The following is a 14273-nucleotide window of genomic DNA, read 5'->3' on the forward strand; positions in this document are numbered from 1 at the left end:
TGATACTTCCAGAGGATGAACTCTCCGTTTGTTTTACAGAAAACACCCTTGAACACCCACCCTCCTCCCAGCCCTGCGAGACGCCGATGTCCTGGGTCTCCCCGAGCACGCACCGAGGTACCACTGAACAACTGCACCAAGTTCCACCTATAAATCACCCCTGTTGTCTCCATCCCGAGTATTTTTGTCACCCACTTCTTGCCTAACACAGCCAACACTCCAGCAACCCAGTTTATCTTTTCTGTTCTTTATGAAATACTCTTCATTATCCATATCCCACACTTCCAAAAGTCTATATTGGGTTCTGCCACTTCCAAATAGATATGTTACTTTTTATTACTCTAAGTATCTGATGGAAGTAAACTCACACACACTTACTAGTTGTAAACACCTTGCAGCTTTATCCATTTCCCCCCTCGTCTTTTTAAGCAGATAATAAGATTTCTGTATAAATTTTAAAATTTTACAGCTACTTTCAGAAGCATATTTTATTTTCAGAGGAGTATGACATTTGCCTTTTCCTCCGTACGTCTTCAATTCTGAGTGATGCCAGAAAGATATTCCTATATAAAAGCAGGAACAACTTCTCCTTCCACAGGTACCTAACAAATTGAAAGTGGAAAAAAAAGTTACAGGGCAGGAACTACATATTAATTGGTTTTACTATGCTTGAGTTACTATTAATTTATTCTTGAGTGGAACTAGCAATGATGTGCAGATGGGAAGGAACCTGCTGTCCATACAGCCCCTTGTTCAGTGCCCTTTTGCTCTCCATCACAAGGTACCCTGGGCATCGATACAAGCAGGAGTTAAGTATTCTGTAGAAGTTCACCTAGTAATCAAAAAATCAGTTCAAATTAAGTACCTTAAAAGCTCTTTCCCAGGTAACCGGGACTCTTGCCTAAGCCCCATTGCTTTCAGAAGTAATTTCACAGACATCAGATCCCAAGCATTCTTGAATAATTTAGGGACTAGAGGGTAACAAATCTTTTTCATGAATATCTGTAACCTCCTACTAATAAATGATTAACTATCTTCTCATTAACAGTACCAAGAATAAAAAAAAGTGTTAAATTTCGCAACACGGGAATTATTTTTTTTTTTTTTTTTAGTTTCACTGAGCCTCCTTACATATTTCAGGAATGCTAAGATTTGATACAGCAAGTGTTACAATATTAAGAAATCCAATTAATAACACGACCAATAAAATTTATTAAACATTATATTTACAACTATTTACATATCCTTCCATAGATTAATATTAAAATAGACAATATACAATTTGAGAATTTTCATTCAAAGGCATTTTGTTGGAAAAAATAGGCTCTATTACGAGACCACCATATAAGAGCAAAAGGGTTTTTTTTTTTGTTTTACACAAAAATATTTTCAGTATAGTAAGTCATAGGTATGGCGTTACAACAGCAGACTAATATGAAATATGATTTTGTAAATATTACAATTGTTTAGGTATCAGCTATTGAAGTAAAGGAGTTCAGAGTTCTGTGAAGCATGCAATACAGTTCAGTTTCAATTCTTCTACAGTTATGGTGATGAAACAAGCAGCTAAATCAAACACATGCCATAGAAAAAAGACCTGCCAACCAGGAACACACTACACTTAATAAAAACTACAACTTTGGTCCAATAAAACATTAGACAAAAACAGTTTTACAGTTAAAATATCTATTTTATACAGGTTTGAAGATTAATTACAAGACTATTTACATTTGCACAATATGTATAAAATAAATTATTTAAAAATGAAGACAATATTACATCTTTTTTTCCAAAAAGAAAACTGTACAGTAATTTACAAAATATAATAAGATTAATAGACTATTTTCCTCCAAGTCTTACATTTTCTTCCACAGGCATTTTCATCATTTTTCTGTGGGAGTTCAACTGTTACTGAAGTTTCATAATACAAAGCTCTATAGCAGATTTTAAGTATCATTTGTGTTTTGGTGGCTGTTTCAGTTATTAACAGCTTCCAGCGCTGTCAACTCACCGTGTTTCGTCATCTTTTTCAGCAATAAGCTCTAAAGCTATAGGCAATTTTAAAATACGGATAATGGCATTTACTGGGAAACCGACTTTAAAATTAGCATCCATCTTCTGTGTTTGAACGAGAGCCTGTGCCACACTTCTCTGAAGGAACACCTGAATTATTGAGAAAGGTAGTATTCCACAGAATTAAGTGCTCTTTCTTAAAAGAAAAATACCTTTGTGTATCACTGCACTTCAGTTGCTAGTTGTCCAAGGGAAAGGGTGAGCCAGAAGATGCTAGTTGTCATATCGGTGTCAATTCAAAGTCATCATTAACATCAACAAGAGGAACATAAAACTCCTGAATTTCATAAATGCTGATAGACTTGTATGTAGCAGGATCAAGTTCCTGTAGTTTAAGCTGCCACTCCAGTCTCTGTACCGCATTTAAAGCCGCTGCTTCGTGCTGCTGCCTCATCAAAAGGCACGTCTATTTTAAAATTGAGAAAGAAGTTATTTCAATATTTGAAAAGAAAAAATATTGCAACTAGTTTGAAAATAGAAAAATTATCTAGGAGCCTCTCTGGTGGTAGTAAGTGCTTTCCCCACTACATATTTGGAATTTGCAGATTATTCCATTAAGCTATATAGCAGCAATGGTTAGTTTTTATACTGCTAGATCCTCCTTTATGTTGCCCTTAGAACCTCTACAATAGCCTATAATATTGCATACAAATCCACTATTCATTCATCTCATCTTCGTAGTGACATTAGAGTTTTGGGTTTTTATTTAAAGTGGAAAGACAAAGAAGCGTACCTTTAATTTGTCAAACTTATCATCAACGTCCTGCAACCATGACATAAACTGTCTTGCATTAAATCGATCCCTCACTGATGTTTTGCTGTCATCAGTCTGAAGAAAAAAAAAAAAAAAAAGAGTATTCAAACTGTAAGTTATTTGATTCAGTCTTAAACATACTTGAAAACATAAAACCTACTTTGTGGGACCTTCATAAACAATGCTTTAGATGGAAAATTAAACTCTGAATCAAAGTATCAAGGTATATATGAGCATATATGTTGACCGCCACTTTTCACTGTGAGCCAGGTGCTTGCTAAAAATGGGTATTTTTTCAGATTCCCTCAAGCTATTTACCATACTCTATTTTTGAAATTAGAGTAGGAGGCTTAAAGATTTATGCCTTAAAGTCTTAATCACTACAAGGCAGATCCTTCCACAAAATTGCTATCTCTTTGTTGTCTTTAAAATTCAGTAACAAATTAAATTATCATCCCCTCGGGAAAAGCAAAAACATTAATAAAGGAAAACTTAAGCAGCCTGACTTAACCAGCTACACAAGTATTCAAAAGCAATAACAAAAAAAATATTTTTACCATCAAAATCCTCAAAAGGAGATTAAAAAAAAAAGCGTGCAGACATGTCTTAACGTCCTGCTCGATGAAATAATTATTTTTTTTAAAAACGCTATTTACTAAGAATCTGGAATGCCACATCTGCCCATCATGAGAAACTAGATACTCTACGAGTAGTCCTAAATGATGCCAATTTAACATTTAGATAATAATCAAATAGAACAAAATGCTGTTACATTAGAAAAAAAAATAGACAAGACATTGTAGGAATTTGTACACTGTAGCAATGGGCAAGACCAGGAATAAAACTTGCAAAGGCTGTAATCTCTAGAAAACAGCTGAGATTTCAGATATCAAGGACAGCTGAACAGGTTGGTTCTAGAAAGAGCCCTCGACAACACTGATCTTGTAACCCTGAACTGTAGGCATTTAGGCGAGCTGTGACCAGCTAACAGCCTGTTCACCAGAAACTGAGCCCTTTTCCTCTCCCATCTTTGTTTTGGCCCATATGACGGCAAAGTACAGTTCTCAAGGTCTGCCCAACATGTGCAGCTGTAAAGGCAAGCCTCCAAAGACTCAGAAATCCCATAAAAGCAGTTCTGAGGTGGTCATTTTCCTGCAAAATAAACCAGATCTTTGCTTACTAATCTTTCCCAGCTATTTGTTCAAATGCAAAAGAAATTAATCAGAAATGTTTCTTCATTGTAGAACAAAATTAAGAGTTACTAGTGGGGTAACAGGGAAGTGGCAGAATGCATTACTGGAGAATGCTTTCTTGTGCATCTACATTCTTCCCATGAAGCAAATTTAAATGAAAGCATCAAGTTGGTAGTTTAAAACATTGTTTTCCATTATAATAAAAAATATATTTAATAATTTGCTGAACATTATGTGCAGTGTTATAATTTTCTAAGTAAAATTACCGTAGACTGAAACACAAAGCTGTTGAGGTAGTGAGGGGGAAGGAGAGGCATTTTACTACTACTGTTGTTATTATATAGATGGTCAAAAAAGCTGCAGTACTTGGCGGGGGGGGACAGAACAGACAAAACCAACTTCTCCCCCAATAAAGACTCCTCTTGTTTCAAACAATTCAAATATAGAATCAACTTATTTTAAATTAATGGTAAAATGTAAACTATAAAAATGCAGTTATATGCATGTAACTCAGATGTATCTCATTTCTAAAAAGCTCAGGGCCTCTTAATTGGGGCAGAAAAAAAGCAACGGACATTCTGAACTTCAGAACTAGCAATGATGATATCTGGACTGTTAACAAAAGAGAAAAAAATAAATCTCATTTTTGCCTTATCAATTAGATTTACTAAGGAAATGATGATTTAAAAATTTGTCAGTACAAAGCTTAAAATGGGAGAACAATACAGTCTCCATAAAACTACTATCTCCTGCTGAATCACCTCATTGTGCGTAGTTCTCATTTCTTGAAAGGTGGGGAAAAAAAAATAATGTAGTTACAGACTGAGGAAACACTGGAAGCTATAATAATTCTATAAGGGGCTCCAGGACTAAAGTAGAATTCCACATATGTTGGTAATGTAGGTGTTTCATTTTAAAATGCCCAACATCCAATGCATCCACACTTTTATTACATCCGTAACATCAAATTTCTTTCTTGCATTATGTGCCCCTCACAGTCACTGAAATGGGTTCTGAATGCTGTTTCCATTTTTGTTAGTTAGCAGACCTGTTCACAAAATACCGACACCAGGAAATTATATTCTCTTAGAGATACAGCTGCAGCAAACCTCTAAGTGGTAGTCCATAAAAGGTATGCCAATTATAAAGCGTACCGTTCATTTTAGGTTTTAATCAGGAACTAAAACCCAACATTGAACATGGAAATAAAATGGCACGTGTCAATAATATGGAGTTTGAGGTGATCTTGAAAAAAAAAAAAAAGAAATTTCATCTGGTAGTGTTCAACATTTCACTGTTAGTCATCTGTTTTTCATGTAACTGTTCTAATGACTGCCTTATAGAGAGGAAGAAGTACTATGTGAATGTCTCCACAAAACATTTCCAAATTTCACAAACCAGTCTCACCACTTCACATGCTACTGCACTCTGATTCTCTGGACTAGTGACAAAAATGATCTTATAGTCTGATAATTTTTTTTGTTGTTTAAGCTGCATTTGTAAGCTTCCAAAATACGTTCTGACTGAAATTTGTTTTAATAAAAATACTGAAATACATCTCTTTACCTGAGCATCCAGAGGCACATTATAAACCTCAGCATCCAGCAGAACAGTGCAGGCACTGAATGGTAGTGTTTGATTAGCTAGCGTTCTTGCTGCTCGATAATGAACACGTAGAACTTCTTGTTCATTAGAAACAATAAGCTTTTCCTAATTGAATAAGATATCAACATATAAATACACATTTGGTAAATTAAGCATTTCAGTTTGATTCATAAAAATGTCTATTCATTTAAACATTTTTTTTTAGGGCTTACACTTTTGAAGAGTGTGAGAAATGGGCTGGAGGAGGGAGGAGCGGTTGTTCATCTAATCAAATCCAAAATTTCAATTTAATGATGCAAAGAGTGTTCCCTGAATGTCAGAACTGAGAACATCATCTTCCCTACCACCACGGTTGGCTGAATGTCACGCCCAGATTTTCCACTTAGTGGTAGTAAGGAAAGTTCTAGTTAATGAAGGTGAAAGGTATGAGGAGCATAGGGTTGGGATATAGATTTGTGAGTCTCAACTATATTAAGATTTTTGTCACCTGCTTGTCATGCCAGGCACAGTGGCCAAGCAAACTGAATCAGAAATATAATTTGCAGGATAATTTAAATATTTATTTTTTTTTCTTTAAACAACATACAGATACTCCATAAATCCATAGCTGGACAAAGACTCCTTCGGGAACTGAGACAAGAAAAATAGCTCACTTGGCCAAACTTGACTTACAGTTGCATAAAGTGGGTTTGATTTGAAGAACAGTCTGTTTGAACAAAAAACCTGAAAATATGCATATTTTTATAAGACCTAAAAGAATGTATTTGTGTGTTTACTGCTCTGGAACATAATGGCTCCAAGTTTTATCAAAAGAAAAGAAGGTGGATTATAAAAAGCTTGGAAAACAGGAAAAGGAGCATCTTTTCTTTGGTTACAACTGATTTATTTTCAGTCAGAACCTAAACCATGTTTACATTCCATATGCTTGTTATTTTATACCTAGTTTTACATTGAAATACTGAATTCAAGTGAAACCCCTCCCTCAACTGGTTTGTTAAGTCACAGTGAAATGAACTTAATCAAAAAACTACCACATTGGGTTTTAATGATCCAGTTGCTTGTACAACGGCGTGGAAACCCTTGAGATACATTCTACATGAGAAAAGGGCCCTGCCTGCATCTACAAGCAATCTGGCTCACAATACTGACAAGGCACCTAAATTTAGGCTGCCAAGGAAAAAGGTTGGGGCAACGTTGAAATAAAGAATACTCTTAAACCAGGAATATTTTCTCCATTTCTGTGTTCAAATTCAGTGAAGCCTATAGATGTAGTTGTAACTACGGTTAGGCAGGTTTTTTGGGCAGTTTTTACAAGCAGAATATTGCAAATAATGTTTTCATCTTAGAGCCACATATGTCTTCTACCAATACAGAATCTACCTCTTCCTTCAGTTCTTTTAACTCAGTCAATTTGGTTCTGAAGTCTACAACCACTATTAGCTTTCAAAATTAGTCTGCAGCTTTCTTCCTACTCCCTACTGCCCCTGGGAAAAATGCGGGCCACATCTTAGAGCAATTAACAGGAAAAAGCTGCTATCTTACTGACTTAAGTATTCTGCTAACAGTTGTCCAAAACCATTTTTTTGTATTTACAAGTTTCTCCAATTCATAAAATTTGGATAGACGGCTGATTACTTATAAAGCATTGTTAAATTGAGCAAAATATAGTCTATCCATTGAAATAGAAAAACCTCTAAAGCTTAAAGTTGGTAAATAAAAAAATAAATTATTTTAGTCTCACCCTTTCAATACTGTGCTGCAAACGTAGTTTCATCCTTACAACCTCCTGTTGTTTAAATAGCTCCTTAAGTGGGTCCGACAGTGAGGGAGGTGGCGTAATCTGTGGAAAAAGTTTTATAAATAGTACAGTGAATATGCATTTAACATACGTTTAACATGGCCTGTATGATTTGAGCATTTATTTTAAAAAAACATAATCAAGGTATTTTTTTAGGGAAAATACTACAGTTCTGTACATTGCATTAATTATGTGACTTCAATCCATTTGCAATAAAAGGTTTAAAGGATTCTTTACCATACAGTTAATAAACCCGACGGAAATGGCACTTCAAACTGTTTAGTGCTTTTAAACAGTCATTGTCAGCATGCCATAGCTGTTCTTTATAGAAGGGCTATACATTAGAAAATAGTAAAAATACAATTTGGTTTCAATTTCAAAGACTCTTTAAAGCACAACTGTTCATTCTGAGAAGTTAAAAACTGCCCAGCCAAACACAAAAGCAAGGTAAGAAAAATATTGTTGAAAAAATAAGTCACTCAATATATCTATACAGTGTCACTGGCATTTTATATGGCACAAAAGATAACCAACCATATCATGGTTACAATCATGGAGAACACAGGCAAGTGCACTAGAGCCCCAGGCAGTAGCTTGGAAAAGTGTTTCCTCCTGTCAGTTATTCAAATAAGTTTTTTTAAGAGCTTATGCCTAAAAAAATTTAAAAAAATCAAATACACTGGAATGAGCTATCAACACTGTTCTTGATTGACTATACTCTGAACATTTTGCATTTTTAGTCAATTATAGTAGACAACTGGTATAACTATCCTGACTGAGCTGTATGACAAACACTGAAAAGGTACCTGGAGCCCTCGTGGCAACTGCAGAAATCAGATGTTTCTTGAGAAGTAGCTAATATACAACTTGGGAGTCTTAAGGCTCCACCCAGAGTTTACTTTTCTCTATGCAAGTTCTGGCTGACAGTTCAGCATGTTTTTTTAACAACTGCTAGATGTAAGAGCATTGATGTTGCTTTGGAAGGACTCATCAAAACTAAATGAAATATTGCTTCCTACCACTGATCCTCAGAAAGCACGGCTGAAATACATGCCTACAGGTATTATACTCTACCTTGTACCTAACATAAATACATAGACATAAATAATTCTATTCAGTAATATAGATCCTGCAACTGTCAAGAAAATAATAAATTCATTACGAAAATATGGACACACTGCATTACTAGTATCAACTGTGCACCTATACACTCCAGTAACAAAGCGATTTATCTACCAAAAGTTATTCAATTATTGTTTTCTTGGAAAATTATTTCAGGACAATTTTTCCCAAACTGGAAGGTGGCCAACGTCTTTGGAATTAAAGAACCTATGGAATAACTAGTTGCAGTGCATTCCTTAAGTTACTATTTGGTATAAAATGACATTCAACTCCGTCACATTTCAAACTACTAAACAAGATACACTTTCCTTCTCTCAGTGAAAATGGTTCAGCTCCCAAACCGGGGAGTAATGTTTATGGCATATGCCATTTTGTGTAAGTCACCAGTATTAAAAACAAACAAACAAAACAAAAAAAACAACACCCCAAACCACAAACACCTACTGGCATAATCTGTCTCAATCATAATAGATTTCAGCATGTTTAAATTCAGGCTGAGATATACAGCAGTCTAGTTTTGCCTGGAAACTTTGCATTCAGGACACAATACAACAGTGCTGTCATAGTCTTTCAATAACAAAAAAAAAAAAAGACAAGATGCTTGTAGTAACACCAAGCTTTTATTTAATTCATTTTACTAAGCCCTAAAAAGATCTCTCAAAAATCTCAGTGATTCTGTTAATAGAGAAGCATACATCATAAGAAGATAGATAAACAATCTGACTATAAATACTCTTTCAGTTTATGCAGCTAGGTCATCTGGAAATAAAAATGTCAGAGCTGGCGAGCATCCATATCACCTGAACAATTTCAAATGTTCTTATAAAATGTAATTCCTTTAAATTTACAGACCATTTAATTTTGCAACAGAAATAGGAATCAACACCATAGGAAACAACTGGAAAGGACCTAATTACCTCGACAGCGAACTTGGTGGGCTTTTATTGAAGGTATAAGAGAACTCTGTCTCTGTGCAGCTGCTATTACACCGCAGCTTTCATTAAAACTCTTTTTCAGATCCCGGAACGGCTTTACCGGGTGGCTGCTTTTCCACCTGAGAGCGGCGGGCGGGCGCCTCCCGGCCAGCAGGCGGCGCCCCAGCGCTGCGCAGGGGAGGGCGGGCGGGCGCGCCCCCCGCCGGCGGGAGGAGGCAGAGGGAGGTGCGGGGCAGGGCCGGGCGAAAATCCGCCCCGGTTCGCCGGGACGAGGAGCTCCCCGCGGCGGTAGCGGCGGCCTGCCGGATACGGCGGGACCCCCGGCTGCCCCCGGAGCCGTTCTGCGCCAGCCCCGAGCGCCAGCAGGACGGAGGGCCGCCTGCGCGGCGGCTGCAGGCTTTTGCGAGCCCGGAGATCACCACTGCCTCTGCGTAAATTTATAAACGCTTCACTCCCGTCAGCCCTATACTGTCTTCCGAAACATAAAGCTAAATACAGAACTGAATTTGTTTACATTAATTGATAAAATTATGAATTATTTCCTTTCTTGTTAGAAACAGGGGAGGAAAGCGCCTCGGATCCTTTGGAGTCTGCAGAAAGTTGTCTCGGCACATGCTGGAAATCCCAGTTTGTGAACCAGCTCTGGATTGGGACGACGGAAATAAACTTTCTGGTCTCAAAGGAAACCGAAGTTAAAGGTTTCAAGGCAGGAACAGCCAGAGGAGCCTCTCGGATCTTCTAGCCAAAGAGACAGTTAGTAAAGAGACCACAAAACGTGTGCAGGGAAGATATGAACATATATGTTGGACTTCCAAGGACAGAACATGAAACCAAATGCTACAGGGACAAGTTGACCTCAGTTTCTTGTGTAACTAAAATAAGTTAGCAAGCTAGTTTCTTAAGGGCCCCAGACTGCATACTGAAAAGAGGGAAACTACGGAGCCCTGCCTTCTCAAGCATTCTCTAATTCCCGTCTGAAAAACTACCCAGAAAACCTAGACGGAACTCAGCCTTTCGCCTCTGCTCTGCGTCACTAGAAGGCAGCCATCTGAACAGACATACCATCTCCAACACATCAAAATCAATTAAGAAAGTTTCTTCCATGCTTTGCATCCTTCATAATAACTACAAGAACACCAGCTCATCAATCCTCATTTGTGCCCACTACAAGAAAGAGAACGCTTAAACTAACTCAGATTCACACATACACAAAATTTCTGCAATTATTTTAGCACATCCCTATCTCCCCTTGCCTGTGCCACCCAAATTGACTGGCCAGCTCTATTGTTATAATATTTCATGTATGTAGGAAGCCAGTTTCTGGTAGCACCACTAACATAAGCTTTTGCCACTTAAGTTTCTACGGCAATGCCAGAGAGACTGGACAAAATCCTTTTTATTAGAAACATGTCTGCTAGATAGCCATCACAAGCTGGAAATGAATCATTTTCCTATCTCTTCTAAGGAGGCAGTACAGATAAAGATGACTGAACCCTGCATAACATACTGCTGTAGCGATCTGAAAGGCAACATAGCTAAGTACAATTTAAATTTGCTCTATTAGAAGATTCAGATTTGTTTCCTTCTGTTTTGAACTGACCTGATGTCTCCTATCTTATATTTTGTATTTGCATTGGTGAGAGGGAAGCCACAACTCATACGTGACTATCCTTACAGCCTTAGGTGATACGGGTCATAAATTACAGTATATAAATAAGGCTGTGGAAATCAAACTTAAGCACACCATCTCCTGGTTCCCACCTACAGGATGTCTGAAGTTTATCAGATAAACTATAGTGCATCATTAAAATTCCAATGCAGAGAACAGTGTGTTACACAAACTATTCCGAGTCCCAGAGTGTCAGAGCTAAATATATTGTCTTCACGTAGCCCTTCACACAGTGATACCTAAAATACAGGAATAACTTAAGAAAGAGCATCTACTTTCAAGTAGCCTATGTAAATTAATGAGGACATAATCAGGTTAACAGAGAATCACTGAAGAACCACCTAAGAAAAAATTTTAACAATACTATCCCAACAGAGAGGTCATTTTACAGTTGCATATTAACTTACACATTATATGCATAACAACATGTATGTGTTGTTAATATTCCACAACTGTAGAGAGACTAGGCATGGGCCTTATTTTCACATTGTTGGACAATGTGTGCAACGTATAAACAAACATTCATTTCCGAGCATGAAATGATCTCTGGTTTAGCAATGCTCCTTTTGATGGTATTTGTAATGGCAACTCTTACGAATGTGACTTTCACTGGTGACAAACTAAATTGTATACACAAGCAAGCTCCGCAAAGAATTTAAATCTGAACTACTAATCATTTTTTAAATACTATCTTTTTTTTCTGGAAAGAAACATGAGAAATTTTATCAAAATTTGTATTTACACAAATGACGGTAATTAAACAAAGCATTCAGTTACCCTGTAGATGATTGTTTTCAGACAAACAAAACTAAGATGCCTAAAATATCTCCCTCTCTAGATTACAACTCATGCTGCTTTCTTACACTTTTACTCCTAATGGAAATAAACACCAATTTCCTAATAATTTATTTCAGCTTCTCAGCATTTTTTCTCCTTCCCTTTTGCTCCTAGCGTGGAATAAACAGCTTCATCTGTTCTTTCTACAACTGTAGAAGATTAACAGTACCGTGAAAGCATATACAAAACAAGTAACAGTTTAAAACATCATTATCACCAGAACATGCATGTGCGCAGAAGCGACTCAGAAATCCAAATGAGGTAAAAAAATCAATAACTGTAATCCTTCAGGCATGTTTTCAGAGAGTTTATTGATGGTTGGGTTGTTGTTTTTTTTCCCAACAAGTAATTAAAAGCTGTGAGAACAGGGAGTACACATTCATCTCTGATATTTACCAAAGGTAAGTTACCCAAGAATTTGCACTACCCAACTACCTGTATTTATTCTCATGAACTGCAGAGTCCCTATTATACACAGCAAAATGAAGTATGAGGCAATGCTTTAATACCAAGTTAATAACCCTCCCTTTCTTACAGTGCCTACACACATTGCCATTTATGACAGGGAAATGAATTCTACTGCCCAGGTAGAAGATGGGCTAGGGAAAAATACATGCTGTGCTTCTCCACTTTCCGCTTATCCCAAATTAAGCACTGAAGTGTGATGCCAAATCAGTAAGTTGTAGCTTAGAAACAGTATGTACTTGACTAGCAGCTGCTATAAAAAATAAAAATCTCTGCTTCTGGTGATAAATATATAATAGAAGCTGCAACCGAGAAAGATTCCTAGACTGGGGAAGGCTGACAGCCTGGTACATTGTAGCATAGCCTCCTATACATCCTAGTTCACTTACAAGCCAAATAAGATCCTAAGACTATAATTGATTAACTAATTTCAAAGAGCTGTGGTCACCATCAAACAAGAGAGAACTCACTTAACATTAGAGAATACATGTATTAATTCCCTTCAAATGACACAGGGGGGCATAGTGGAAAAGTAAGAGGAAACACCTTATACAGGGATTACGAAGTAAACAATTTTTAAATTTACTTTTATATATTAAATTTGTGTTCATTTCTTAATCAAAAGAATCTTTAAACTCTATTGGAAAGAGTTAAGGCAGCATCTCAAGTAAGGGCAAGTTATCTTAAATGAGTCAACATATAACTAGTCTGTTCAGAAATAAGGAGGCTGAAAACCGGGTGCTTGGCTTGTCGCATGTGAGACTTCATACACACAAAGAGTTCAGTTTAGTAGCATTTTTGCCATTCAAGGATTAAGATACTGTCCCCATTCCTCCTAAACTCAGATTCTTCCTTAACTTGACACATTTTAAGTAATGGCCATACAATCAAATACTACTAATTCTGAAATTAGCAAGCTACCATATGTCAGCCAAACAACTGCTTTAGGAAATCAAATTCGTGGTCTCGGCCTATTCCAGCTATTACGTATGTTAACGTAAACCATCCAACAAGTTATAATATGTTTTACCTCAGAACTAGAGCAATTTAAGTGGATCACATAATAACTGAAAAGATGCAAGAACCACTGTCTATTCCCAGGAGGAACAATACTTCAAAGTGGCTAGCAGAAAGCCCTCAATGCAAAATGTTTTGGGTCTCCCTTCTCTGCCCACACAGAACACAGTAAGAACAAAATCAGGTGTGCTGAGGGGCAAAGAAAAGAATTATGATTCCGGTGCTGTGATTAGGCTGACATCAAAACAGAGACCAGCAGTGACCATGTTATTGTGAGACAGGAGGGGCACCTCCACAGCAAACAGTAACAACTGCACTTGAGCTGATGATGTGCTGCGCTGCACTGAGCTCCTTCACAGCTGTCAGCAGGAATATGCCCGCGTCAGAGCTATGGAGAGCTTCGAACTAAACAAGCATTCCTGAACTATGGATGTTCTTCAGGGAAAAGGAAACGAGCGTCACATTATTAAATAAAACCCAGAACATTTAAAATTGATGGATTACAAATGCCGGGACACAGCAGATTATATCTGCTGCTCTGGAGAGTATTAAGGAGAAACTGGAGATAGCTAGCAGGCACTCTCATACTTAGAAGTTTTGGTGATGGCCTTAATACTTTGACGCACTGCACATCCACCCCCCTCCAAATGAAACAGCTTTGAATAATTAGTTTTAACCAAACTATTGCCAGCAGAAATTTAGAGAAGCTCTTAACAATTGACTTCACATTTGAAAGGATAGCCTTTACAGTAGTAAATACTTTGAAATATAGTATTTGTCTGCGTGCCTTGAACAGGTGTCATAC

General features: G+C 37.1%; 1 protein-coding gene across 5 annotated transcripts in view; it reads right to left on the reverse strand.

The window, feature by feature from the left end:
* Positions 1 to 1069: 1069 nt before the first annotated feature.
* Positions 1070 to 14273, reverse strand: part of ANKRD12 (ankyrin repeat domain 12) — a 67204-nt gene continuing 54000 nt past the window's right edge. For all 5 annotated transcript variants that reach the window (XM_074576642.1, XM_074576644.1, XM_074576643.1 and 2 more), the window contains 4 exons: positions 7367 to 7465; positions 5587 to 5730; positions 2807 to 2902; positions 1070 to 2479 (listed from right to left, as the gene is read on the reverse strand). In XM_074576642.1, the coding sequence (XP_074432743.1) occupies positions 2294 to 2479; positions 2807 to 2902; positions 5587 to 5730; positions 7367 to 7465 (525 nt within the window). In that variant the 3' untranslated portion in view covers positions 1070 to 2293. The remainder of the gene's footprint in view (positions 2480 to 2806; positions 2903 to 5586; positions 5731 to 7366; positions 7466 to 14273) is intronic.

This window comes from Larus michahellis, chromosome 2 (genome assembly GCF_964199755.1).
Source record: "Larus michahellis chromosome 2, bLarMic1.1, whole genome shotgun sequence".
NCBI lineage: Eukaryota > Metazoa > Chordata > Aves > Charadriiformes > Laridae > Larus > Larus michahellis.